The sequence below is a fragment of the Aspergillus affinis genome (assembly GCF_023601865.1).
Source record: "Aspergillus affinis strain CMG 70 chromosome Unknown NODE_14_length_433147_cov_86_863592, whole genome shotgun sequence".
NCBI lineage: Eukaryota > Fungi > Ascomycota > Eurotiomycetes > Eurotiales > Aspergillaceae > Aspergillus > Aspergillus affinis.
Genome location: NW_026515795.1, coordinates 148,150 through 174,222, shown reverse-complemented (window position 1 = coordinate 174,222; position 26,073 = coordinate 148,150). Strand labels below are relative to the sequence as shown.

The window sequence follows — 26,073 nt, the reverse complement described above, 5'->3', positions numbered from 1 at the left end:
GCAGGCCGACGCGGCGGCTGCTGTCTAAACCAGACAAGAAGAATCTTCGGCTCTACGAGCATCTCAGTAAGCCGCACACCTCGATTATTATCCAGATGCGCACTATGAGGATAGGATTAAGGCACTTCCTCTACAAGATCAAACAGGTCGACTCCGACCGGTGCGCCTGTGACCTAGGGTCCCAGACCCCTAGGCACGTCCTTCTGGAGTGCTCGCTGTACACGGCCAGCCGGAGGATAATGATAGATCACCTCAATCAGATAGAGGGATTGCGTAGGCGTATACAGGATTATGACGCAGTTATAGCACACCCGCAGGCGATCCGCTACGTCGCCGAATTTATGCAACAGACAGGCCTCCTTCAACAATTCCGATTCGCTCGACTGGACGAGGAGGACGACGAGGAGGCTCCAGAACCTACCAACCTGCTAGAAGGACTCGAACTAGGCGAGGAAGACGATGGTTACATGGAACTTTAGGGAGCGGCCTGGGTCAGGACGCTACCAGTGACGCATACCACTCACGAACTACCTATATAGAACGAGGCGGAAGGAGAGACAGCGTCAGGAGATGTAGTGGGCTGCAGCAGACGAGCGGCAGCCGGTTTAGTTGCGATGCTTTATGATTTATCTACTGCGTTTGTGGGTTTATATGGCGTAAGGGCTCGAGATTTTGCTTCATTCGGCGAAGCGCCTGCATAGCCTGTCGTTTCAATAGATAGGCTCCACCAGTTTAATAGAATATTGATTGATTGATTGATTGATTGACAGCACCATATCTCCTCCAAGCCTTTAGAAGAGAAGCATGCCAGCTGCTCCCATCGTTGCTTAGGGCCGCAACGTTGAGACTGACCTCTCAATCACCACTGACGACCTGGTAGATCAGCATGCCCCTAGCCAGGAGCTATTCTTTGTGACAAGCAAAGATCAACGATATCACCTAGATCCCCAGTATACTGATCTTTTGCTATGTCGAAAGTCTTTCGGGTGCCATTCTACGATTGGACCAGAACCATCCTTACTGGAATGAAGCTAGCTACAGCCTGCATGGTCACGGTGAATGCTTTTATTCACCTCTGTTGTCGATCCACTCAAATGAGGGCCATGAACGACAACGCGGCTTAACTCTTCGGAAGCAGCGATGCACTGCAACGGGAGTGTCTATTTCCGCTGTTGGTAAAAGACGCTGTTTTTTCCTTCCTCCTCGACTATTACATGCTCGCTGCAATCCTACTCGCCCTGGATCACATATTCTATTCAGCGTATTGTGCTGGTTTGCAATCCTAAGAGAGTTCAAGGTTAGGCTTGTTCCATGGGATCCTGGGGCTTTCGGGGAATATTTGAAGAGTGCTGAGGCAATAACGAGAGATCATTGTAAGTGTAGATAATGTCTTCTGTTTTTATGCTTGCTATCAGGGCACGGGTTGGTGAGATTATTTATATATGGCGAGCTGGGAGATTTATACTAAAAGCGGCGGAACTAACTTCAAGCAGTAGGTCCTTGCTTTACAATCACAATTAGAAAATCTATTTATTCACCTTCATTTGGTCATATGTCCCTGATTTTCAATCAGTAATATCATATATATTTATATCTATCTACCGGCTGAAGTATGCCAGTGGCACGACGTCGAGTAAATGATCGGGTATAAATCTCATCATCATTATTATTATACAATATATCTCCCATCTTAACAAATTAGACCAGTCTGTGTCACTAGCCCATGATCTGCAGCTGGTCATCAGGAGGCCAGCGAGTCTGCGCAAAGCTCAAGCATCGCTTGATACTCTGCAGGTACTTTCGGGTGATCTCATCGCTCAGAATATGGGCCTGCTGATCACTCTGGTGTAGTTTCTCTCGAGCCGAACGTTCGTGGATACCAACCATGGTTACACCGATGGGCCATGCACTGCGAGTTATTAGCCATGCTTCAAAAATTGAGAAGAGAAAAATTCCAGGATATGACATACGCTTTTCCGATACTCAGTCGTAGATAGGCATCATTTGCATCGACATACCGCCGCTGCTGAGCTTTATGGACGATTTCCACAATGTGTTCCAGCACGCCATCATCCAGATCGACCTTCTCGAACTTTCGAAACAGCGGTTTCAAATTGTCCTTGGACTGCACCATCGCATTGTAAGCCTGTCGTCCCTGTAGACTTTGCTTCACGGTCGCATCCCGCTTCGCCAGCGCCAGCTCCCACTCCTTCAACACCATATTGAAATACGACGCCAGCTGCCGAAACAGATACTTCCGCCCCTCGACATCCTTCGGCAGTGTCGTCGAGATCTTCATCCCCACCTCCGGCACCAACTCCAACGTCGTCGGGATCGGTCCATCCGACAACTTCTGCTGCGGCGCCAACGCCCGCTGCGTGACCCGCCGATACCGACGCAACCGACCCAGATGCGACTCGCCAAACAAACACACCGGCTCACCCAGTTCGCGCAACTTCCCGACCAGCTCCTCGTCAGGGATATCTTCTTCCTCCTTACCCAGGGCGCCGTCTTCTTTCTCGCCCGCAGCAGGTAACTCTGGCAGACCCAATCGCTTCCGACGTTGTCGCTCCTGCTCCGCCTCTTCTTCTTCGCGCCGTTTACGGGACTCCTCGGCTAGGCGTCGCTTTTTTTCTTCGCGCTCGTGCCGCCGCTCGGCTTCTTCTTCTTCGTGCTTTCGTTTCTGGGTTTGCCGCTCTTCGCGTTCGCGTTGGAGTCGCTCTTGTTCTTCTTTGTAGGCGGTTACGCGCGCGGCTTCGATGTCTGCGCGGCGCATGTATTTCTTTTCTGGGGCGGGTGCGGTGGTGGGCGAGGAGGAGTCGGTTTTCTTTTCGGATGGCGTGGGTTTGGCCTTGGAGATTTCCTTGGCCATTAAGGCGGCGAAATCCATGGTGGGTGGTGGGTTTTGTCACGCGTTAATATCGAGGTAGACTGAAATGGGATAAGAGAAAAAATGAGATTAATGTGAGGGAACTGAAGACCAGTTAGGTTGGTCGGAGTGGAAGGTTATCTGTCAGTGCGGAGGGAGAGAAAGAGAAGGAAGTGAAAGGCGGAAGCGGAGGAGAAGATCTTCTCTTCTGCGGCCGGCGGAGCTCAGCTCTTCCTCTCTTCCCCGTGACAAAACGACAAGCTTCACCTCCACCTCCATTCTTCCTGCACTCTCTCCATTGCGCTTCTCCATCCCTCCAACCACACTCAATTCTCTGCCCTCGACAATCCTCTACCTCAATTCTCAACATCAACACTACCATCAAACACAGCCACCCAACCAACCCTTAGGTAAAACACCAAATTCAAAAAAACGAAACAAAAATTCTCCAAAATGGCCGCTCGCGATGCGCCCAAACCCCCCAAAATCGACCGCCAATCCACCACCCCCTTCCACCTAAAGCTCTTCTACCGCGTCAACAACTTCCACCCGCTCTCCGACTTCGCCCCTCCCAGCCCCTCGCACAACTACAGCGGTCCTCTCAGCGGGCCGAACTCGATCCGCTCGCGCTCCCCGCCGCCCCAGCAACAAGCCACGAGCAACCTCCCAGCCCACCTACAGATCTACACTTGGCAGTCGTGCACCCTGCGCGAGCTCTCGCAGCTCCTCACTTCCGCGTTACCGTCGCTGCTACCGGACCCGGCCGTTGGCACAAGACTCTGTTTCCGGCTCATTTACCCGGACACGAAGGCGGCGGCGACGATGGGGTCTGATGCGCGCGGGCGCTATCTAAGCAAGGATATGGGGAGTGTGGTCGTGGGGCCGAAGGAGAGTCCGTATCGCGACGAGACGCAGCGACGACTTGAGGAGGAAGGAAAGGAAGAGGAGGGGGAGGATGAGGGGTCGAAGAAGAAGGGTGGTCGGGCGCTGCCGCTGCGTCTGCAGGGCCATGATGCCGATAAGACGTTGCAGGAGATGCGGTTCGTGATCGGCGACTATGTGGATTGTGCGGTGTTGCCGCCGCTGGAGGACGGGTCGGTTGCGCCGCCGTTGACGGTCGGGCGCGGCGCGATGAGCTCGACAGTGGGAGGTGGCATGAGGGCGTTCCGCGAACCTGGGTTTGGTCGGTCTGGTGGCGGGAGGGGAGGACGGGGTGGTCCTGGGGGTGATCGAGGGATGATGCCCATGGGGGATTGGAAACGGGGAGAGAGGTTACCGGAGGGAGGTGGTGCCGGAAGTCGGGGAGGGAGGAGAGGATGGGCGCCGTATTGATTGGATGGGTTGATTGATTGATTGATTGCTACAGGCTGGGTTGAGCTTTGTCTGTTTGTCTACTGTGTTATATCTTTCTTTCTGTCCTTCGCCTTTCGTCTGTGCCTGTGTTTTAAGGGATCTGACTAGTTGCATGGAGTTTTGATCCGGAATGGGATACCCGGTTCTTACACATATCAATGGACTTGACATACAGTTCTACCTTCCATCCATTGAAAAGTCCGTCCGAGGATATCAATTCATTTTGACGTAGTGATCAGAGAGAAGAACTACAGTGCCAGCGTCCAGAACCGAAACACGCTACTCGTCACTGCCAACACAGAGCGGACAGACAGACCCATACTCGCAAAGCCATAAAATGAACCAAGAATGAAGAACAAAAACCAACCCATGCGGTATATTCAATAATAGATACACATCCAGCACCGACAAATCGAAAGTTCGACGCAGTCAATCCGAGCCTGCAGCTCGACTGAGACACATCACACATCCATTCTCAACTTTTCCCTCAAACCCGATCGACTTAATACTCGAGAATGGAGTCTCCCTTCCTCTTTCCGCGGAACTCCCATTTTCCCTGTTCACAAGAAATCAATCAGTTAGCCCACCTGGCCCACAGGTCCGTAGTTGCCGCATCTCTCGCGGATTCAAAACATCCGGCTCGAACAGAACGTACCTCCGTCTTGTAGGTGATGTAGCCCAGAGTTCCGGGGATCAGGGCCATGTAGAGGAACGAGAACCAGGCATGGCGCGGCGTCCAGCGGAAGTACTTGTAGCGGTTTGCGTTGAGTTCTGGCGTGAGGGAAGACGTCAGTATCAGTGCCAATGTTATAGCGTCCCGTTCGTCGGATCCAATTCGTCCATATCTATAACCACATCCGCAGACTCATTCGAACATCCAAAAGCAGTCGACCTCAAATTCAAGGACCCCCCGCGGTCGGAAACGAAATAGAGCGAGATGTGGGAGGGGAAGGAGGGAAGTACCGTAGTATTTCTGAAGGGCCGGATCAAGGATCAAAGCTGCAGCGGGGGAACAATTAGCTCAAGGACATCATTTCAATTGACTCTCGACGGTCATAAAGCCACTCACACTTGCTAGGGCCGGCCATGGTTGCGGTGATGGGGACGTAACTTGATAGCTAATTGAGCATCGAAACGGCCCTTTGCGCTTGGGCGATGAAGTTCCCCGGCAGGTCACGTGAAGGTGATAGTGCTGAGTCAGTGGTCACTGGATTGGCGACGCTGTGATTGGCTGCAGTCGGGAGCATTCATCGATCTGATTGCAAAAGATTCCCCGACGGGCGAATTTCTTTGCCTTTTGACATCAATCTGCCCGTTGAGAGGGGATGGGAATACGAGCAACACGAGGTCAAAGGGTGATTGAGTCTGTCCCCTCCGAATGGACCAGGATATGAAGATCGGTCTACTTCCACTACCACACCTAGCCTGTCTTTCGCAAAAATGAGTTAGCGTTGCGAAGGCTGCTCGGTAGACCGACCCACCGGGTTCAATGACGCAGTGGGCTTTCACAGGCTCAGACATTCTTCTCCGAGGCTGTGATGCTTGATCTTCTTTCGGCTTTCTCAACATCGGCGCAAAGGACAATTAATCAGATCGGTTGAGCACAAAGGTCTAGAATATAAGCGCGACGATCGCCTGCTTTGACCCCTTGGTTTACTTGTTTCTATCACCGAGGTATATAAGTAACAGACTGTACCTACCTGGTTTAATAGCTGGTGGCAACATCCTGCAAATCACCCTCAATCACCCTATCTTCTATCCCAACAGACAAAACAAAACCCTCACCATGGCCGACGCAAACAACGGCGCAAAGATCACCCTCTACTGGTTCGTCTCCCTCCTTGCTCTGCTCCCCTCTAATCAATCAACTAACCAATCCCATCACAGGCTCGAGAAGTCGCGCTCCCAGCGCATCCTCTGGCTCCTCGAAGAACTCGGCGTCTCGTATGAACTCAAGACCTTCAAGCGCGGGTCCGACATGCTCGCTCCGCCAGAGCTCAAGAAGATCCACCCACTTGGCAAATCGCCCGTCATCACCATCGAGAGCGAGCACACCGACAAGCCGCTCGTGCTGGCCGAGTCCGGTGCTATCTCCGAGTATCTGTGCGACCACTTCGGTAGCCCCGACAAGCTAGTCCCGAAGCGCTACGCCGATGGCAAGGAAGGCCAGGTCGGTGGAGAGAGCGAGGAGTGGATGCGGTATCGGTATTTCATGCATTATGCGGAGGGCACGCTGATGCCGTTCTTGGTGTTCAAGTTGGTTATGGATAGTATGTTTTTCTCCCCTATTTCCTATTTTTGCGTGGAGGGGGTGGTCGAACTGCGTATACTCGCATCATATACATCTAAAGCTTGGGCAATGCCACATCAACTACGGAAATACTAACCGCCATCCATTACAGCCGTCAAACAGGCCCCCGGCATGCCCTTCTTCATCAAGCCTATTCCGCGCCTGGTCGCATCCAAGGTCGAAGAGATGTTCGTGCTCCCCAACGTCAACGCCAACTTCACGTTCCTGGAAGAGCGACTGAAGACCGCTCCGGACGGCGGACCCTTCCTGTGCGGAAAGCAGCTCACAGCTGCGGATATCATGATGAGTTTCCCGGTCATCGCGGCCGCCGGACGCGTGCCTTTGAAAGAACAGTACCCGAAGTTGCAGGAGTACGTGGATCGGTTGCAGCAGGAGGAGGGGTATAAGAAGGCGGTTGCGAAGGTGGTGGAGGTGGATGGGAAGTTTGATGCTTCGCTGTGAGGGTTGTACAAGGGCTGGTTGTTGATGTTTGTGATATGATGTGTTATGTTATGTTGTAATGTTTTTTTGTTGTTAAATTAGTAGTGCCTAATATTTAAAGACTATATTATTATTGATACTTATTCGTTTGCTAGCTTTTTAATTCCGTTTCTTCTGACTAGGGGTATATCTCATGCAAACATATACTTTCAGTGGCTCTGCTCTTATATCCACTGGTCTATTCTCACATACCAAACCACCCTAAAGACCAAAGAAAACCCCTTATCCCTAGCCTACAGGCTGAGGTTGACTCCCATACGGAATAATCCTCACCATATGTCTTCTCTCTCCATCAATGAAATCAGGAACCGCCGAATGCGCCGCAGTTCTCTATCAAAACCACCCAATTAGCATCCCCAACCCCAAACAAACAGACAACACAAGATGATTCATACCTGATCCCAAACCACCACAGTCCCCTTCTCCCACGAGACGCGACACGTAAAATCCAACGAACGAATATGCTCATGCAAGAACCCCAACAACATCTCCGACTCACTCGGCTTATACCCCACCACCTGGCGCGCAATCGTCGGGTTCACGAACAGCACAGGCTCCCGCGTTACCGGATGCGCGATGACGAGTGGATGTTCGGTCTTAACGGCTTCTTTCAGCGCGCGCTCTTGTCCGATCCGCGCGACTTCGCCGACGCTGGCGCTCGTGTGTAGTAGCTTGAGTCGGTGGAGACCTGATCGGAAAGTTGGCGAGAGAGCTTCATAGGCCCAGCGGAGGGAGGTGAAGGCTGTGTCGCCGCCTCCGGAGGCGGGAGGCTCGAGGACCCAGAAGAAAGTGGTGCCGGGCGTGTTGGGGGTGAATGTTTGGTCGATGTGCCAGAGGTCGTAGCTTGTTCGGGGACCGAGGAGGTCGCGAAGGGTTCCTCTGTTTGGTTTACATGTGTGGGTTTGGGAGGTTGATGTAGATTAGGGTGAGGGGACGTACACTTTCTCGTCGGCGTATACTACTTGGAATTCTGGACCTGTGCCTTGGGGATAGCCCATTGTTGGATGCTGGTGTTATGGTGGGTGTGAGTATGAACATATACTCTGAAGCATATTGGCTATGCGCACCTTATGGAGCGGACCGAAGTGCGTCGCGAGCTCTTTCTGTCTTTGAGGTCCAATGTCGGCAAAGTCTTGATCTCGCTGAAGCTGTTAATACAGAGAATCTCCTTGTTCAATGCGCGCAGTACTCACAAATACAAGCACGCCTCGCTGGGCAGCCAACAATGCCACCTGATCTAGACCATCCGGCGACAACTGACTCAATTGGAGATCGCGAATCTCAGTACCTATCCGAGGCGTGATATTCTTCAACTTCGTCTTCGCAGTCTTAATCTCAGGTAGTTCAGGATCTGCGCGCAACCCCGGCTCATCTACTTCGAACAGCGCGAGATCCAGCGTCGGCGTGAAGCCCTCGGGCCTCACAGGCAAATACGCAGGATAGAGTGGTTGCGTGGCCATGATGTACTAGTTATTAGCACGTCGTCCCCCAAAAGATCTCCAAAATAAGGATATCGACTTCGCGATCAACCAGATCATCCAGATCATCCCCACATGGCATGCGGGCGACTTTATAAACGTTCCTTTCTACTGACGCTGCGGGCGGGCGGGCCACCGTCATCGGCTCATCGCAGCCAAGAAAGGCGTCAGCGTCTGCCAGTGACGAAGTGCATCTCGACCCTCCTGCGCTGCACTTCCCGCCGAAAAAGTAATTTTGATCGGGCGGATTCCGATGATCGCACAACATGTTGCAGTGTTACCCATGTTAGCGTAGGATTGGACTCGTTGATGCTTCACAGGGACGGGTCGAGAATGGTAGGAAAGATCAACCACCACGGAGCACGTCATAGAGACGACAGATTTCCAACCATCATGCTTTTATTCGACCGTATATATTTCAGGATCTGATAGCCTTCATGGCTTGATCGGTGGACTATTGTTGTCTTTTTCTCGTTCTGCATGATCTGAATGAAGATGAACCCGGATTCAGATCGATATACGCGGCCAGCGTCCGCCGCGAAATATAATGTCTTTTCGAGGTACTTCCAAGATCCGCACCGCGTGCTGGTGCTCAAGTTGGATTGTTTGTTGCTTGTATGGATGTTTGTGGCCGGTCTGACCAAAGTAAGAGATCCTGCTCTTCTTGTGCAAGTGTAAATACTGACCATCCAGGATATGGATCAATCAGCGACAACGCAAGCATACGTCTCTGGAATGCAAGAATCGCTCAGTCTATACGGCAACGAGCTGGTCGAATTCACCACATACTTTTCAATCGGATATGCGTTGGCCATTGTTCCGTCGCAAATGATCCAGACGTTGATTCGGCCGTCGCTCGTTTTGCCGGTGTGCGAGATCATCTGGGGATGTCTGACTCTTTCGTAGGTTTGCCCGGATGTCTGTGTGTGATATATGATTTAAGATGACTGACAGAATATTAGAACATATGCAGCCAAGAATGCACACGCAGTATATGCCATTCGGTTCTTCCTGGGCATTTTCGAATCGGTAGGGTAGCATTGGTATAGATATCACGACCGTGCTGACTTTTTAGACCTCTTGGCCTGGAATTGTTAGTCTCATATTCAACTGGTGTGAGTATTATCATCCTGTGCACCAGACTTCATACTGATTATCCCAGATACGCCGCCCGAGCTAGGAATGAGACTTGCTATCTTCGGAGTCAGTGGTCAGGCCGGCAGTATGTTCCTGGGTATTCTGCAAGCTGCTCTTTATAAGAACTTGAATGGTGTCGCGGGACTGCAGGTAAGACTAGAAGAACCACAGATGCGGGGATAAATTAATCGATTTAGGGATGGCAATGGCTGTTCATAGTCAGGTGAGCTCCCCATCGTCTCGTTGCCCAAACTGTTCTAATCACAAATATGCAGCGGTTGTATCACCATATTCTGGGGCCTTCTCGGTCTCCTCATCATTCCCGATTCACCTTCGATCACACGAGCCATATGGCTGACCCACGCGGAGCGTCGTCTCTCAATCAAGCGCATGGAGGATTATAAGACCGAAACATCCAAGCTGATCGATTATCGGCGGCTGTTCAGAAAAGCGAAGCAGATCGCGCTTAGTCCTGTGGCTTGGTTGTACATTGCCGCCTATTTGCAATATGCCTGGAGTCAGAGGTCAAATTCTTACTTCCTCTTGTATCTGAAAGTAAATGACACTGCGCACTTTTGTGGAATTTGGCTGACGACCGTAGGGAATCACTGGTGCTGATGGCCAGCCGCTTTATAGCACTTACACTGTCAATCTGATCCCACTCGGGGGTTATGGTATCTCCATTGTCAGCACGGTGGCTCTAAATGCGCTCAGTGACTGGAAGAACTGGCGTGTTCAGGTTTCAATCGGACCTGCGGTATGTCTTTTGCTCTGTTAAGTCTGACAGCAGCTAACTCAGCTGGATAGATTCTCCAAATCATTGCATGTGCTGTTCTTTCGGCGTGGCCCAGCTCGACACCTACCATCATGACGTTTTACTTCTTGACATTTGCAACTGCAGCCTGGGGGTATGTCATCTTTCTTCCTTTTCATGATGATACATAGCTAACCTAGAACTAGATATGCTCTTCTCGCCTGGATTGGGGAGATTCTTAGGAAGGAGCCCGAGGCGCGCTCTCTGCTTGTCGGTGCATCTGTCACCTTAGTTTGTATGCTACCTGATCCGACTTACTCCTCATTCGAAACAAAAATGTCATGCATTCAGCTAACTTCGCCAGATATTGGACACGCCACAATTCCCCTCCGCGCGTGGCGAACCTCCGACAGCCCCCGTTACCCTATTGGGTTTCCCTTAGCGACAGCATTCGCCGCAGGCAGCATCATGTCAATCCTCGGTATTTACTTCTATGTAAAGAAGTACGTATCCATCTTCCGTCCAAGCCCCCTACCCAGCCCTAACAATACCTCCCAGAAACCCCGACCTACTAGAATACGGACTCGACAAGTCTACGCGATCCGAATCCTCGTCCTCCAGCCTCCATGAAACCGAACGTCGGGAGAGTGTTGGGAAACCCAACCCATCAAGTAACATCTCCGAGTTGTGATTGGTCACTTGCTTTTTTTAGGCAAGGCAAGTCGTTTGTTTAGCTTGGATAGTGCGAAAATGAACGAGCTGATCCTGCAGGATAGGATCCGCCATCCGTCTTTATTTCGCCCCTCCTACTTTATCAAGCTAGTCTTTTGTAAATTTGTTAATGGGGCTCTATAAAGACATGGATATTTAGACTGTGTCCTGCCTTTTTGGCTTCAGTGATCGTTACTTAGTTCCTTGGTGTTTTGGGGAATGGGTAGCGTATCGACAGGATCTGCGTTTGCATTTTTCTGGGCCTCTTCGGTGGAAGCCTACAGATCCTGAGCCCGTAGTATAAAACCAGTCAGCTACCACTGTCTACTTGTTTACCTTTGATCCCAGTACGAGAATAACTCAATCCTAACCTATCTGTCTTTCAACTCTTTACCACCTTGAAACCAACCCAAAAAACGAAATGCCATCCACCATCCTCCCCTCAACCGAACATGGCTTCCTTCCATACTACCTCCTCCTGGTAACTCCCCGTCCTCCCTCCCATCAATTCTCCAACGACCAACGACCAACGACCAAACACAAACCCTTCTGCCCCCCAAGCCCAAACTAACCCCAAACCAACACCCAGGTCTCCCTAACCGCCCTAACCCACACCCTCGTAACCTACATCAACCCCACCGCATCCCTAAAACAATTCTCCGGCCCCCTCGCACCGCCCAAAACCCGCCTCCTCGCACACGTCTACGGCATCAAGAACGTCTACAGCTGTTTGATTCGGCTGTATGCGGCGTATCAGATCACGAATGGAGCGCTGTATGATCTTGCGTTGGTGACTTTTTTGGGCGTGTTGGTGCTTTTTGGGAGTGAGTTGTTGGTGTGGAGGACGGTTCGGATCCAGGAGGGCGTTTTTCCGTTTATTACTGCCGGGGTCGGGGTGGTTTGGATGGTTAGTGGGAGGGGGGACTATCTTGCTTAGTTTTGGGGGATTTTGATGGAGGGAGAGGTTAGATGGGCTGGGTGAGAGTAGATACTGTTTCATATTGGGAGTGTTTTTTGAGTGGCTACGGCTGAGTCTTGAATGAGGGATTTCAATTTCAATTGCTACTGTTCATTGAATTCAAGTCTTCCTGTTGACGCTGCTGCCTTGACTGAATGGTTGTAGATGCTTTAATAATGGTAAATGGATAGGTAGATGAATGATATCCGACGGATATAACCTACAGTTATCAACTTTGAGAAGGACGGACATGCTCTATAGTACAGTACATATATTGAATCAATCAGAGAACCCGTCCCACTCATCCTCATCCTCATCTTCATCTTCATCCTGGCCCTCCTCTCCCTCTTCAGCACTCCCATCCTTCACAAACCCAGCCACAAAAAATCCACCTAATCCTTCATCATCCCCAGGCCAACACCTTAAACAACCCTCCAAATCTTCATCCGTCAAATCCACCTTCTCCTGAGCAGCCACCGCCTCTTCCTCCCCATCCTCCCTATCACCACCAAATACAGAACGATGAACCAAATCGCTTTTCTGTTCCCGAACACCCCGATACTTCCACCGCTTCAAACCCTCCGGCTGCTCGTCCCGTCGAAGAACCCTCCATCCACGACGCTTCGCAACCTCCGAAGAGAGGACGCGCGACACGACGGCCTCGTTTTCCAAGAGGTGGATGGAACACGTACTATACGTGACTCGGGTAGCGGACGGGAAGGCAAGCGCGTGTTCGACGATGCGAGTCTGGAGGTTTGAAAGTTTGACGAGTCGGTCGATGGACATGTGGGTGTTTGAGAGCTCGTTTTCGTCGGTTGCGGAGACGGAGGTTGATGTGTTCGGTTCTTGTTGTTGGCCTTTCGAGTTTTTCTTCCCCGGAGGAGCAGGCTGAGACTCCGTGTCGTCGTTTCGACGTTTACGTTTCTTGCCTTGCCCCGTGGCGGGTCCGTTCGTGGTTGTAGCAGGGAGAGCCAGTGTAGGGACGTCGTCGCGGCCGATAATGCCGCTACCAGAGCAGGACGGATCCAGGAGCAGTCCGGAGACGTTCTCAAAGCGAGGATCCATCGGGTCGAGGGCGAGGAAGTCCTGACCCGGGAGGACGGAAACGAAGGGGTCGGCGCCGGCGGCAGCGACCATTTTCTGGAGCGTCTTTGCGCGGACCTTCGACGCGTCCATGGAGAAGATGTGCGAGCGCGGGATGCTTCTGCCGCCTTTCTGGGTCGATTTCGCGGTTTTGGATAGTAGGGACGCCATATGCGTCGTTTTGTTCCCTGGGGCTGCGCATCCGTCCATCAGATCGCCTTGCCAGGCTTGCTTGTTCTCCTCCTGGTCGCCAAGAAGAAGATACGCAGGGAAGCAGGACGCCTTGTCCTGTAGGATGATCTCGCCGTTGCGATACGCCGCGGAAGTCGAGAAGTCGGCGCCGGGGGCGACGGCCACGAGATCCGGGATGTGCGGGTCGATGCGCAGACGGGGAGCGGCATCTTTACTGACGACCAGTTCAGGGAGCGTATCGACCTTGTCGTACGAGGCGAAAGTAGACTGCAGTTGGGCGTCGAGGTCGGTCCGCACGTTATTGATACGGACCCAGCGCGGGTAAATCGCGGAGACGGCGCCGTTGGCGGCGTCCTTTTCGCGGCGGACGGCGTCTTTCAGGTCGGCGACGGAGGCGCATCCGCGACGTACTCGCGCCTTGGTGAATTCGCCCCTTAGTCGCGTCTTGTGGCGCTCGATGGCCTGACGGAGAGGGTGGGAGGCTGGGGCTGCGATGCCGTTCTTTGCGAGCAGATGATCATGGACAAGGAGGAGTGCGAGATGCGGAGTAAGCTGGATGATTGTACTTTGTCAGTCAGCAGGTTGATTATCATGCCGAGGACAGAGGGGCCGTGGTTCGGTAAGGATGGTGTCAGTCAGCACTAGTTCAACCATACACACCTTTGGTTCGAGCTTGATGATCCCCGCCGCCTCGATAACTTCCTTCAGCAGGATGTCCCATTTCGACGCCTCGATGATCAAAGCGTACAGCTGCGCCGGCGAGGCCTTGAGGGACCGAGAATTGTAGATGCGGGATTTGAACGAGCCGCCGGTCGATGCGGGAGCCGTCAAGACCGAGACGGCGTCGTAGTAGAGCGACATGGCTGGAGCATGTGCGAGTAGAGCTGAAGACAAGAATTGGCGATGCTTGACATTTTCCGCCGGCGGAAAAAATTATGTTTGCCTTGTTTGTCTTCGTTATCGGTGTTATCGATAAGAGGCGATAAGACAGATAACCCTCTCATACACCTCCCTCAAGTCGGGAGTGTTCCAGGCCAGCCCAGAACTGACATGTGCGGATCTCCAAGATTCACATGAATATGCCCCAGCGGGAGGTGATTAGGGTACACTTTCCGGAGTACATTGCACACTACATATCTCCGCATTGCCCGCGTCTACACTTCATCTGCTGCACAACACGAGAAGCACCTCCCATGTCATATGCAGAACAACCAGCCCTGAACCCAGAGTTTAAGCGCCGTTGCCTGGGAATAAAAGATGGTCGACTACCCAGTATCCCACGTGCTCAGCCTGACATGTTCTCGGAACCCTGCCTGTCTTGATCTTCGCGAACAACACATCCTTGTTCCGAAGTCTGTCCAGACGGTGTAGGTGGAGTTAGTTAGACCTTGAATGAACAGACCACATGATGGAATCCAACGCAGCGCGACACAACACAGCCCCTCCATGGCTGCCCCTCGTCGGCATGCCGCGACGGAGGACTACCTGCTTATCCACGCTGTGTAGTGGTATTTGCATGGTACCCCTCTTTCCCCCCGCACGCTCACCGACATGGACAAGGCTTCGTCACGGAATAAACCCGTCTGTAAGCGAGAACTACCCGACTAAGTCTACATACTATACTAACAATACTAACACTAGGTACTGTACGCCCCCCTATATACGCCGCTCCCTAAATCCCCCAGAGTAGAGTGATTGAAAGAAGCTCCTGGTGTACTAGGCAGGTATGTGTATATGTATATGTATAGCGACATACAAAGCCAACCCAAACCCCTAGGTAATCTAGACCCCTCGGAAACCTACCCATCGAGTCCTGGATAAGACACACCCGGGGAGGCTCGGACACCGTCACCGACACTGACACCTCCACAAGACGCCCGCGCGCACGCACCCCCAGCCCAATTTGCCCACCTAAGTTAGTTCATGGTATACTCCTTCCGACTAGAGGACCAGGATCAAGGCGACATCTCATATGTAAGTAAGTCGATAAATTTCCGGCGCGTCCGTACCGAGTCACATGGATGGATGGGCTTCATCCATGATGCCCATGCCGCCTCACGCGCTTTATGCGATCCCGATCCTGCCGTATTCTCCGAGCTAGGAGGTACCTCGAGGTACCTGGGTAGTAGGTAAGGTAGGTTGGTAAGGCAAGGCAGGGAGCATCCATGTTGCATGTTGCTGGAAAGGGGTGTATGTATGTGACGTACGAGCCGCAGGAAGCTAGCTACGGGCGATCAGATCAGGGTGGGTGGGTTAGGTGATAGGCTGGAGAGACTAGAAACGGTCAAATCAATAGTTGTGCAGGTAGTAATCGAAATTTACGAATGTCTACATGGAAAAGATGATAGCAAGAGCAAAAATTAAATTCACGTTCTGATAAACCAACACCTTCTATTCCCAGGTGAATCATCCTATTGCGCCATAGAAAAGCAAAAAAAAATTTAAATAAAAAAGGTTGAAAAAACACACGATCGCCGCTCGAAAGAAACAACAATTGACGGGGTATCCTAGGTATCAAGGAAAAGAAGAAAAATTAAAACAGCAAAAAGCCCCCGCGCGTCGTAGAGTTCGAATCGCGGCATTATGAAGGAATCTCAGTCCTCCGTTGTAAGTGTAAACCGTAAACCATAAGACTTGCAGCAAAGAGCAAGTAGACCGAAACTCCCAACAAATGACCGAAACTGGAGAATCGCCTAAATAGTACAGATCAAGGACAAGAAAGAGGCATGTTCTAGAGCATTATGTCGCAAAAGGCTTGCAATCCAAGCGAGGCCAGACGAAGCTGACAGCAAAAGATAGGAAAGACGTATGGTCGTAAAGTCATCATGATAAAGGCCCCTCAGGTCATTTAGAAGGTGCTCCAGTTCCAGCCGCGAGGAATGCTGGCCGCAATGTCACCGGTTTGGCTCAGCGCAGCAGCGAGAGCTTTCTTGGAGTCCTCATCCTGCAAAGGGTCAACGGGCTCAGCCGGGGTCTCTTCAACAGGAGTCTGAATGGGCTCGTTCTGGATATCGATCTGGCTCTGGATCTTGGTCAAGCGCTCCGAACGAGACTCCTCCCAGCGCTGGTAGGCAACGTGGCAGAGGTCGCAAGCACGCGACTGGACGCCCTCAGGATGGAAGCGAGCATCCTGGTCGAGAGGGACGTTGTGAGGGGTGTGAGAGGAGCAGAAGACGTGGCCACAGTGGCGGCAGTGATGACGGCGCAAGAAGAGGCCGAAAGAAGACCGGCAGGTAGGGGAGTCGCAGTTGGGAGACGCAGAGTCCGCCTGTGGGAGAGGACCGTTAGCATCATGTGCGGTGGAATGAAGCAACAGAGCGAGAGAAGGGGAAACGATCCAATGCCAGGCCACGCCGATGACGCGCTGCGAAGATCACGCAATAATTCGCGAGCGACCAGTGACACTCACGTCATTGGGTGATATAAATCCATCGGCATCCCCCGCATTGGAATCGATTCCCCTTATCTCACACCAACAGGAACGGGGGGGAATCAAACTTACTTTCCAGTGGTCGCGAGTCGGCATGCCGGTAACCTCGCCGAGGTGTTCCTTCTTCATCCACTCATCCTCAGCCATCTTGCTGATGCTTCCGCTACCATCGCTCTCGATAGTGGAACGACGGCTGATGGGCTGATGCACCTCAGTCTCGCTCAGGCTGTCCAGGGAACCGTGGACGCTGCGAGGGGGAGTTGGAGGAGACGGCTTCGAGGGACGCTCAGTCGGACGCAGCGCAGCCGGCACATAGAGGGGAGCTTTGGGCGGGCGCAGCTGGCGAGTGTGAAGGGGAAGATATTGCTGACGAGGCGAGGTAGGAGAGTTATTAGCGGTAGTGGTGGCCGAGTTGACGGGCGAAGGATGGCCGTAGATGGAGATTTGGTGGGCGGATGTGACGGGGGAGGTGGTGGTTGCGGTGACGACGTGAGTAGCCATGATGACGGATCTTGGAGGGGAGAGACAGAAGAAGAAGAGATGGTAGAGAGGTGGTCAAGGTTGAGAGAAGAAGAGAAGGATAAGAAGTTCCCAGGTGGTGGCGATAGTCCGAAAGCAGTGAATGATGTAGTAGTGAGTATGGAGTAGGTAGCACGTCGGGGTAGTAGATTTAATAATGGTAGCTGAGGCGAGGTGAATGGAAAGGCGGTAACCCGTTAAGCATCGCTGGAGCGGCAGTGGCAACGGGCAGGGGGGAGTGGAAAAGTGGTGACGACGAGATGATAAAGTAAGATAGATAGCAGATCGGATCTGGGTCGCTTGGAGGAGAATTCGCCCCGTTGTCCAGTGGCAGGTGGAAGGGGAGGAGTAAGGATGAATAGCGGGGAGAAGCGGGCTAAGTTAAGTAGGAAGGACTCGAATAGGATGGCGAAACGGCGGGATGGAATGGGATTTTGCCATGCGCCAGTGGAGTCGACGCCATAATAATAATAATCACTATTAAATATTAACATTAATATTAAATTCATTTGCAGAGGGAGCGCAACTAGGTTGAGGCTAGAAAGTCCCGAAGAAACAGTGCCAGTGGGGCCGTTGGAGAGCAGATCGGAGGTGCCGGATTGGCTCTGCGCTGGGAACGATGTTGCTCACTCTGCTGCATTCTCTCCGTCTTATTTTTTTTTTATCTCCATTCAATTTAATTTGAGTACTGTAGGTGTACTCCGTACCCTTCATCTATCTACGACCGGTCTCCGTCGTCGTGCCGACAATCCCGTCCCTCCCGTCTGTACATACTACCTATGTAGAATTACCTTACTCCGTAGTTTCCTCCCTACACGTTCTAACCCCCTTCTCCGAGTTTATCCCGGAAGGATGCGCGTGTCGTCTAGCACACGCAAAAAAAAAGGACGAAGGGAAGGAGAGAAAAGAAAAGAAAAGAAAAGAAAAAGTCTCGGATGAATTCCAGAAATGAACGCTTGACCAGATTGGGGGCGGCATTTTGCCGAGGCGGAAAGGGATGGGCGCTGACTGGTTGCCGGGGCCGGTCGCACTCCACCCAGGGATTTGGCCCTCGTTTCTTTGTCTCTGCCCGCCGCTCTTGGACTAGGCCGGTGCCCGCGGAGAAATGGATACATCATGGCTGGAGTAGAGGGAGAGAGAGACAGGAAAGAATGGCAGTCAATCATCGACTCAATCAGCCATGACAATAACTCCAGGTCAGACAACGATAGTCCTTCCAGACTATGACTCAAGAATGCCATAACAGTTAAATCGCCAAAAACAAGAGGGGTCGGCTAACGAGAAACGGCGACGCACGGATTCGAGCTTACCGTCGCACTTTACTCCTTCGTCCTCGCCTCCCGGATTATCATTGGCGATGCAACCATCTCCAGGATCCCCCTTTCTCCAAACTGTCAGTCATGATGACAACACAACCATCGCCCATCCCTGCCGTCCTTGACCGCTTTTTGTTTTCTACGTCCCGAGGTCTCATTCACACATCATATCGTATCCCTTGGGAATTCCTACGGACTATACACTCTTGCTTGATTGATCGATTGATTGATCGGTTCTTCCTTTTTTCCCGCTCCCCCGGCCCTCCGCGACGCGACATCCTGGCCAGGGATGTATGTACTACTCCGTATGTACTATGTAGTAATGATTACTCTGGCATCTCTATCCGGAGCATGATTCGTTTCCTCTTCAGGCGAACCTCCCCACCTCCTGACTATCTCTCCACCGTGCGGTGTGTGCACTGCGGATGAAGTCCCATCGGTCATCTCCAACACTCCACCGCGCTACTAGTTCGTACTCCGGACGGAGGAGATACTCTGCGACGACGCGACCTGAGAGTGGCAGAGGCAGCAGAGGTAGGGACGGACTGCGACCGACGCCTCTCGCGCTCACCCTGAGAATCGCCATTAGGGCCATTCTGATTGGCAACGGGGTTACAGTCGGGGAGGCCCACCGGGGGGATCCACGGGTCCCAAGTCCCAACTGAACTGACCGCGATGGCTGCTTACTCCGTCAGGAAGAGTTCACGAGATCCTCGGCATTTGGCTTCATCATTTCCATACATGCAGTCCTCGACGCAGTGCCTCTGCGTTTATTGAATAATAGTCAATAAATCTGTAGGGAATCTGGGTGTACGGCAGGATGTGCGCATGGTTCTTTTCTGACATGCATTGCTCAGGTCCCCGGCCATTTATTTGGGATGACGGAATGCCCAATGTATCGAGTTCCCTCCCTCCTTCTGTCGCCGACTTCTACATCGTCCATCCCTTGCAAGAAGAGACACGGACCAGGAGATCAACTGGGTTCGCCTCAGTCAGGCGGTGGAAACATTAACCAACTGAACCTACCCCAACTCGGTTAGATTCCCTTCTTGAACCGGCGGGTCTGCTGGAACTCGCCTCCGGATTGGCGGCCTCTTCATCTCTTTATCGCAGCACGGTGATTGGCCGATATGCATTGCTCACGTTCCCATTGGCCAGTGCCCCATCCCCCCTGCACGGACAGAGCCCGAGCATTTCTTTAATTCGGGCAAATGCCTAGCGATAGTTAACCTAGAGTTAGGTAACGGATTCCTCGCGATGTTGCCGCCTCAGACCCAGCTAGACTGGATGGAGCTAGCACTTCCGGCGTCGCACCTCGGCCGTTGCGAAGTGGAAGGCGCGTGCCTGAAATGGGTCGCCGGTGGATTGGGGATTATTTAGTAGTGATGGACGGTTGGAAATTGCCCTCCACTCCGTCTCCGCGCTCCGTTGTCTTGCATTCACCCTACGGAGTCACTGTCTCTCTAACGGAGTATTCAGTATACTCGTAGAGACTGACTAACGGCTACATCAACATTAATCTTAAACATTCAGCCGCGGAGCCCTATACGCCGAAGCGCTTCAATCCCATTGTTTGCCATTACTCAACCGAATGCCAATTGCCAACGTTAATTTAATTTCCCTTTGGCAGGCTGCTCCACAATCTACTAAAAAAAAAGCCACCAACCACCGACTTTCCAAACCTTCCTTACCGTGTCCTCAGCAACCTAACAGACAAATCAGCGCTCGCCATGTACTACTCATCATCATCTCCATCCGCGAAGCTTCCAGCGAAAAATAGTCTAATTGATCTCCTGGGCCCGCGGTTGGTCGTCGTGTAAGACATATCCGCGGTCCTTACCTAGTAGTCTACAGTAGCTAGTAGTATGTACTCCGTAGGACCTACCGACGGCGTACATGAAATCCTCGGCCACCACGCCGGGTCCAGACCAGCGCGGCAGGGCGAATCTTGATAAGCAATCATGTTCTCGGGGATGGACTATGGAGCAAGGTTACACTGATAGCGACCAGGATCTCAGGATCTGTTTCTGCGTCTTGTCTAGCGCCGCACCAATTTAAACTACGCACCAGGGGATTGAGTTAGTTTCAATTTCATTTACGTTTTCAGCTTTTATTTACAGTAGTATTTACATGAGTTATCTCAATTCCAACGACGATGAGAAGACGCTACTGTCGCTAAGTTAGCAGTACATGTCGCTTCTGTCCCATCTCGGCTGTTGTCCGTGGTGAATCAATTCGGGGTATCCGTAATCTTATTAACAAACGGAAAATCAAACCCCGATCGCATGCAATTCGTTCCAGCTACGGGGACTGCAGCCCGGCCCCTGCGTTTCTATGTACTTGCGTTTGGCCTACCAGTAGTAGCAGTTACTACGCCGTAGGTAGAAGCTAGTATTTACTCCGTGTTACGTTCTCGCTTCTGCGACGGTATCAGATTCAGATCCTAGCTGGGAGATCTCCTATGGATTTTCAATCCCAACTTCTCCCGGTCTCACGACACCCCCTAGAGTTCTGCAGATCCAATGGATTACAGCCACATTAATCATTCCACTGCTGAGCAACAGGGTGGGTCGGATCCGACGGCCGGGCGGACGGAAGAATCAGGACCGATCGAATGCATCCAGCCAGCAGAGCAGAGCAGAACGAGATAAAGATGAAAACTAAAATTAGGATTAGGATTTTGAGTTGGATTGTTCTGGGTTGAATTGACTTCGCCAGTTGGAGTGCAATGTAAACACTAACTACAAAGTGTGAGTCTAATCTACTCCCTCGGAGCGAATACGTGGTCGTACTGCGTAGTCTTGATATCATCACACATCTGGTCCTGCGTCTGATTGACGCCCGGGATACGAGCCGATGGGTGTACAGCATAGGTTGGGACCTGGCCGGACTGATGGCTCGGCAATAATAGTATGTACTATCGATCGGGGGTTTCACGGAATACGATGTATGTACTACTTCACTTGAGTTGAGAAGATACGGGATAGGCAGAGCGATTCCTTGATTTGGTGTTTGGATGGGAAAGTACTGTCGAGATATATTCCAGTTTCTAGCTAAATCGCTATAATTAATTCAAGCTATGATATACTACAAGGTGATAACGCATATCACATACAGACTGTATGCAGCTGATAGTCGATACTCGATAGTATCGAGTAACGGCCTGTCTATTATCGATAATCGATAACACTCGAAATTATCACGATAACATTTCCCATCTCTGGGCCTACGGGGTGTGTACAGTACACCCAAGACACTAGTTGTAGATGCTAGTCTAGAAGTTAGGCCGAAAAGCAAATCAAAAGAAAATCCCAAACCAACCAGTCACGAGACAAACAATAATCCCTATGCTCAACCATGGTTCACAACCCCTTTTTACTCCCATACTCCGTAGACGCCGACCCAAGTCACCCAACCCAACGGCGAGAGCATCGTAGATCCATCCCAAACGAGAAATCCCGCAGAAGAGGCCACGAAGCCTGCCCGAAAGGCAAATTATTGGGAACGGGAAGCGGAGGTTCACCTACAGACCACACTAGAGGAAAGGATTGGGGAATGAGAACCCGTACCGAGTTTCAAGCGACGCCTTAATCCGTAGTCCCTGCGGCAGGGATGTAGCATCGTTCTGGTAGGGTTTAGTTTTAGTCCCTTCTCATTAATTTGGGTGTTGTTCTCTGCCGTGTCTGTCGGTCAGCGTTCTCCATTGCCCATCTCCAAATCCCCCAGTGGCCAATGCAATCCCAACTTACCCAATCTCAGCCGACTTTCCCTAGCCGACGAGTCCCGGGTAAATAGACTATTTGACGGGGCCACCGTTTCAAACCATGGCTCACCACCTGCAGCCACCCACTTGATGGCTTGTCAGGTGGCGGTGGGACTGGTGGGAAATCTGAGTGGCTGGCGACAGTGGACAGGGTGGTTATTATTATCGTTTGGGGAGATTGTTTGTGGAGGGGTTGTTTTTGTTTGTTCTTTGGCATTTCTGCTCATCTGCTTGTCTGTTTCTGCGGCTCCACTGATGTTCGGGAGGAGACCACCTTACGGAGTACACACTACATTTAGAGGCTAGAGAGAGAGGGCAGCTTGACTTCCCGATCCTCAATAATTAATTGACAGTAAGTCGGCAGCGCCGGCAGCTCGGCTCGGTGACTGCTGATCGTTGTTTGTTTGGGGTGGTGCACACGATGCTTTACTCTGCTGGGTTTGCGGCCTGCCCCCGTGTCTTTGGCTCCCGAGATCAGACGAGGTGGCCTCGCGGTTTCTCCTCGGGGAATCGAATATTCGGGACATTTCATCTCCTTTTCGGTTTCTGCGCGGAGGGAAGTTTCTCTTCGGTTGCAGGTTGTCGGATGTGCTTCCGTCGGAGGGTTTTCTGAATGTCCACTACATACAGATAGGTCCATGGATATTTACTTGCACAGTATGCATGTGATAAGCCAAGCGCCTGCAATATTTACATAGGCTACAGCAGAGACAGATGATAGTAAATAGAAACGCATACTTCTTCACAGGACACATAACATCCAACGATCTATCTAATTCTGCAATTCCTCTAACCAACCTCCTTTCTTCAGCTCAGCCCTAAATCAAGGAACCTCAGTAATCCTGCACCCTAGAAGTGCATACACCCAGGCCATATCATATTCACAACATCCTATACCTTAGTTATTTTAAGCAACCAACCAGTAACAACAAACAACCGTAAGCCCCTGAGCACCTGCATAAACAAATACACCGCATGTATGTCGTATCCACAACCCGCAGCGTTGTCATGTCATGTCATACTTGTATCATTTCGTACTTCTGTTCGCAGATCCTCAAACAACCGTATCTGCAGGTGATATCTACCTGCCTACCCGGTATGGATCATTGATCATATTCAGCAAACTATCTGCGGCCTCGCTCCGATTTGTCGCCACATACATTACTGTGTCATGTTGATGTAACTAGCTTTACTTGGCTCTGCATGTGCATTTCAATGTGACAGGTAGCAAACAGTTACAGGTCGATTGCTGTAGGTAGCGACTGGTTGGTTGGTTGGTTCTTGCTGAGAGGGAAGTTGGTGGCTAGATGGGGGTTCTTGATGCAGCAGGGTCTGGGCCAGATCCAGGGTCATGTCATGCGTGGGATTTAACTATCGGTACTTTGTGAATGTGAGGTAGAGGAGAAGTGAGGAACGATGGGGCGGTTGGGCGCTTGCGTTGCTGGGATAGTGGCGAGTTTTTTCTTTTCTTTTTCTGGATGGGTGTTTTGGTGTTTCGGTGAGAAGTCATGATGGTGTTTTGGTGGCTGGTTGGACTGGAGATTGATGTTTAGTGGTATTTGTTGATGGTATATTTGTTTATATGTTTCTGTCCCTATTTAGTGGCTGTTATACATAGTAACAGCTCACCAACCAGTTTCTCGCCCAGATACTTCTCGCTGGGTATCTGGTTAGTAACTGATAATCTTCTTTTTCTTTCTAACTCCACCAAAAGTATACAAGGTCCGGGAAGGTGATCATCCGCAATATATTTAAATGTCATACCCAGGCTCAGTTTCTTGCTTTAATAAAACATCTCACTCTACGTGAACAGCTGTTATTTCCCACAGCAGTCCGACCAATGTCGAAATTATCGAATTACTCCATCAGCTCGTCGTTCACTGATATAACGATTGAGAGGTGTTACCCGACCCGACCCTCCCTTGACGGGAGGTTTCCCCCTGTACTAAATTCTCTAGGTAACTTACCCTTCAGGTGCATCTGCCAGTAATCACCCCGCGCCAGGGCTGCATCCTGTTCAATTCTCGGGCGAGAACTTTTTTAAATTCACCGTAGCCTTCCATTCGATTGTACATTAGATGCAGCTCATCACTCCGCATTTCCATTGCGCCATTCGAACAGCCGGAAGAAACCTATATTAGGCCCTTTCCGGCTTGCCCTATCATCATGTCGGTTGGGGTCCTGCGTTCTTGACATTTTCATGCAAAACATCTGTCAAAAACTTTCCGCAGTGGAAGACGTTTTCGAAACCTGAGATGAACATCGTGTCGAGACGTAGGAGGCCGAATCGCGTCTGCGAAAACGACACGGACTGGTCACGAAGGATCTCGGCCCAGCGACGCGTCAAAGGCATCATGTGCCTCGAGTGAAGGAGTCGAAATATGATAAAATTGGTTATTGTCGCGAAGCATATGTGGGACCCTGTTGGGTTTTAGCGGCATGAGGTTTTGAAAAAGAAACATATCAACGTACAGGAGAACCACAAGCTGTTTTGATCACGCGCTGTGAGGCCTTCACAATAAGACAGCACACGGTTGATCCAGGCCGTGGTGGCGAGTTTTAATCCGGTAGCACGACTGTCGTTCAGTCGATTGAACCGGGTCATAGATCCTATATCTTGTGACGTAGGGGTTCCTGGACTGGGCATGGAAAGTGGTCGGAACACAGCGCGGTACAGCAGTATTCCCAGAGTCAGGGAGGCAAGCCGAAGGTGAGCCCCCGAGGTCGAGTGGAAGGAGCTTTGTAGCGTGCCCGTTTGTCGGGGTTCATCAGTGCGAAGGTGTAGAGGAAGGCTGTCGTGCCACTGTTCCAGTCTCTGGATGAGAGGCTCCGCAGCCTGCAGAGATGCATTGAAGTCGGATCCAATGGTCTGAGTGGCTTTTAGTGTATAGAAAGTCCGATAAACGTTTTCGGCAATAACGGTTAGATTTGCGAGAAATTTGAAGTCATACCCATTGTGACAGAACACGCACGGTTCTTGGTCGGATCGCTCTCGTCGATTTGTCTCTTCACTGGGGCAGAATATGTTGTCAATGACGAAGTCAACGTTCGTCAAGGGAGCCACGGCCCATTGGTCTTCAGAAATCGTTGTTAATTAGAGATTGGCATGCGGCTTCATTGATATCGCCGAAGGTGATATGTGCGCCGACTCGGTACAGTGTTTTAACCGTTGATGCACCTACCCCCTGAGCTCCGCCTTGAAGAAGTTAGCGAATCTCCTGATTTGAATGAACGCAAATCCCCGGGAAAGCTGGACACTTACCTGTCAGAACAACGGAACTATCCTTTAGTGTCGGAATCGGACGTGAAAGAAGGCATAGTGTGTTGGAATGCTTTGGCTTCTGTTTTGCGGTAGTTACTTGGAACAGCATCGGGAAGAAAGCAAAAAGCCTAGATATATGTCTTTGTTGTATTTGAATACTGCAACACATATTATCAAATGACCAATCGGCCAACACGCCCACCTTGGTCGCATTTGTGGTCTTGGTATGGAAATAGAAGCGTGAGTTGGGATTGATGAGCGTGGAGAGCTATGCTTCCCCAGACGCCGAAAATGATCGGGCGACGGATGGTGAGCATTCATAGGGCAAGGGAAAAAACGAGTTGCCCGTCACAACTCTCGAAAGCTCACTTCGAGACTCCCACCCTTGCTCATGTAGGATTCGTATGCGATAAACCTTTAATCAGTCATGATTCATTCTGGATCCACTTGGGCAACT

General features: G+C 51.3%; 11 protein-coding genes across 11 annotated transcripts; 5 read left to right on the top strand and 6 right to left on the bottom strand.

The window, feature by feature from the left end:
• Window positions 1-95: 95 nt before the first annotated feature.
• Window positions 96-479, top strand: KD926_002337 (uncharacterized protein; the record flags this gene model as incomplete). Its single annotated transcript, XM_053097020.1, has 1 exon — window positions 96-479. The coding sequence occupies one exon, from the start codon at window positions 96-98 to the stop codon at window positions 477-479; it is 384 nt and encodes a 127-aa protein (XP_052958939.1).
• A 1,237-nt stretch (window positions 480-1,716) lies between these two features.
• On the bottom strand, window positions 1,717-2,890 carry KD926_002336 (mRNA splicing protein PRP18; the record flags this gene model as incomplete). Its single annotated transcript, XM_053097019.1, has 2 exons — window positions 1,717-1,909; window positions 1,971-2,890. The coding sequence occupies 2 exons, from the start codon at window positions 2,888-2,890 to the stop codon at window positions 1,717-1,719; spliced, it is 1,113 nt and encodes a 370-aa protein (XP_052958938.1).
• A 432-nt stretch (window positions 2,891-3,322) lies between these two features.
• KD926_002335 (SAP18 family protein) lies at window positions 3,323-4,201 on the top strand (the record flags this gene model as incomplete). Its single annotated transcript, XM_053097018.1, has 1 exon — window positions 3,323-4,201. The coding sequence occupies one exon, from the start codon at window positions 3,323-3,325 to the stop codon at window positions 4,199-4,201; it is 879 nt and encodes a 292-aa protein (XP_052958937.1).
• A 523-nt stretch (window positions 4,202-4,724) lies between these two features.
• On the bottom strand, window positions 4,725-5,310 carry KD926_002334 (NADH:ubiquinone oxidoreductase 6.6kD subunit; the record flags this gene model as incomplete). Its single annotated transcript, XM_053097017.1, has 4 exons — window positions 4,725-4,778; window positions 4,878-4,993; window positions 5,186-5,221; window positions 5,292-5,310. The coding sequence occupies 4 exons, from the start codon at window positions 5,308-5,310 to the stop codon at window positions 4,725-4,727; spliced, it is 225 nt and encodes a 74-aa protein (XP_052958936.1).
• Window positions 5,311-6,008: 698 nt separating this feature from the next.
• Window positions 6,009-6,974, top strand: KD926_002333 (glutathione S-transferase; the record flags this gene model as incomplete). Its single annotated transcript, XM_053097016.1, has 3 exons — window positions 6,009-6,049; window positions 6,110-6,492; window positions 6,625-6,974. 3 exons carry the CDS (start codon window positions 6,009-6,011, stop codon window positions 6,972-6,974), a joined length of 774 nt encoding a protein of 257 aa, XP_052958935.1.
• Window positions 6,975-7,241: 267 nt separating this feature from the next.
• Window positions 7,242-8,473, bottom strand: KD926_002332 (TauD/TfdA dioxygenase family protein; the record flags this gene model as incomplete). Its single annotated transcript, XM_053097013.1, has 5 exons — window positions 7,242-7,343; window positions 7,409-7,892; window positions 7,953-8,020; window positions 8,081-8,155; window positions 8,207-8,473. The coding sequence occupies 5 exons, from the start codon at window positions 8,471-8,473 to the stop codon at window positions 7,242-7,244; spliced, it is 996 nt and encodes a 331-aa protein (XP_052958934.1).
• Window positions 8,474-8,980: 507 nt separating this feature from the next.
• On the top strand, window positions 8,981-11,073 carry KD926_002331 (MFS general substrate transporter; the record flags this gene model as incomplete). The annotated part of the gene is made up of 12 exons (XM_053097012.1): window positions 8,981-9,136; window positions 9,185-9,393; window positions 9,454-9,520; window positions 9,567-9,606; window positions 9,654-9,778; window positions 9,826-9,851; window positions 9,904-10,183; window positions 10,230-10,385; window positions 10,436-10,536; window positions 10,589-10,677; window positions 10,747-10,885; window positions 10,941-11,073. The coding sequence occupies 12 exons, from the start codon at window positions 8,981-8,983 to the stop codon at window positions 11,071-11,073; spliced, it is 1,521 nt and encodes a 506-aa protein (XP_052958933.1).
• A 441-nt stretch (window positions 11,074-11,514) lies between these two features.
• KD926_002330 (Erg28 family protein) lies at window positions 11,515-12,030 on the top strand (the record flags this gene model as incomplete). Its single annotated transcript, XM_053097011.1, has 2 exons — window positions 11,515-11,574; window positions 11,683-12,030. 2 exons carry the CDS (start codon window positions 11,515-11,517, stop codon window positions 12,028-12,030), a joined length of 408 nt encoding a protein of 135 aa, XP_052958932.1.
• A 300-nt stretch (window positions 12,031-12,330) lies between these two features.
• On the bottom strand, window positions 12,331-14,187 carry KD926_002329 (rRNA (cytosine-C5-)-methyltransferase RCM1; the record flags this gene model as incomplete). The annotated part of the gene is made up of 2 exons (XM_053097010.1): window positions 12,331-13,878; window positions 13,987-14,187. The coding sequence occupies 2 exons, from the start codon at window positions 14,185-14,187 to the stop codon at window positions 12,331-12,333; spliced, it is 1,749 nt and encodes a 582-aa protein (XP_052958931.1).
• Window positions 14,188-16,174: 1,987 nt separating this feature from the next.
• Window positions 16,175-17,257, bottom strand: KD926_002328 (FYVE zinc finger domain-containing protein; the record flags this gene model as incomplete). The annotated part of the gene is made up of 2 exons (XM_053097009.1): window positions 16,175-16,594; window positions 16,829-17,257. 2 exons carry the CDS (start codon window positions 17,255-17,257, stop codon window positions 16,175-16,177), a joined length of 849 nt encoding a protein of 282 aa, XP_052958930.1.
• A 7,261-nt stretch (window positions 17,258-24,518) lies between these two features.
• Window positions 24,519-25,829, bottom strand: KD926_002327 (fungal specific transcription factor domain-containing protein; the record flags this gene model as incomplete). Its single annotated transcript, XM_053097008.1, has 4 exons — window positions 24,519-24,775; window positions 24,827-25,429; window positions 25,617-25,744; window positions 25,819-25,829. 4 exons carry the CDS (start codon window positions 25,827-25,829, stop codon window positions 24,519-24,521), a joined length of 999 nt encoding a protein of 332 aa, XP_052958929.1.
• Between the last annotated feature and the right edge of the window lie 244 nt (window positions 25,830-26,073).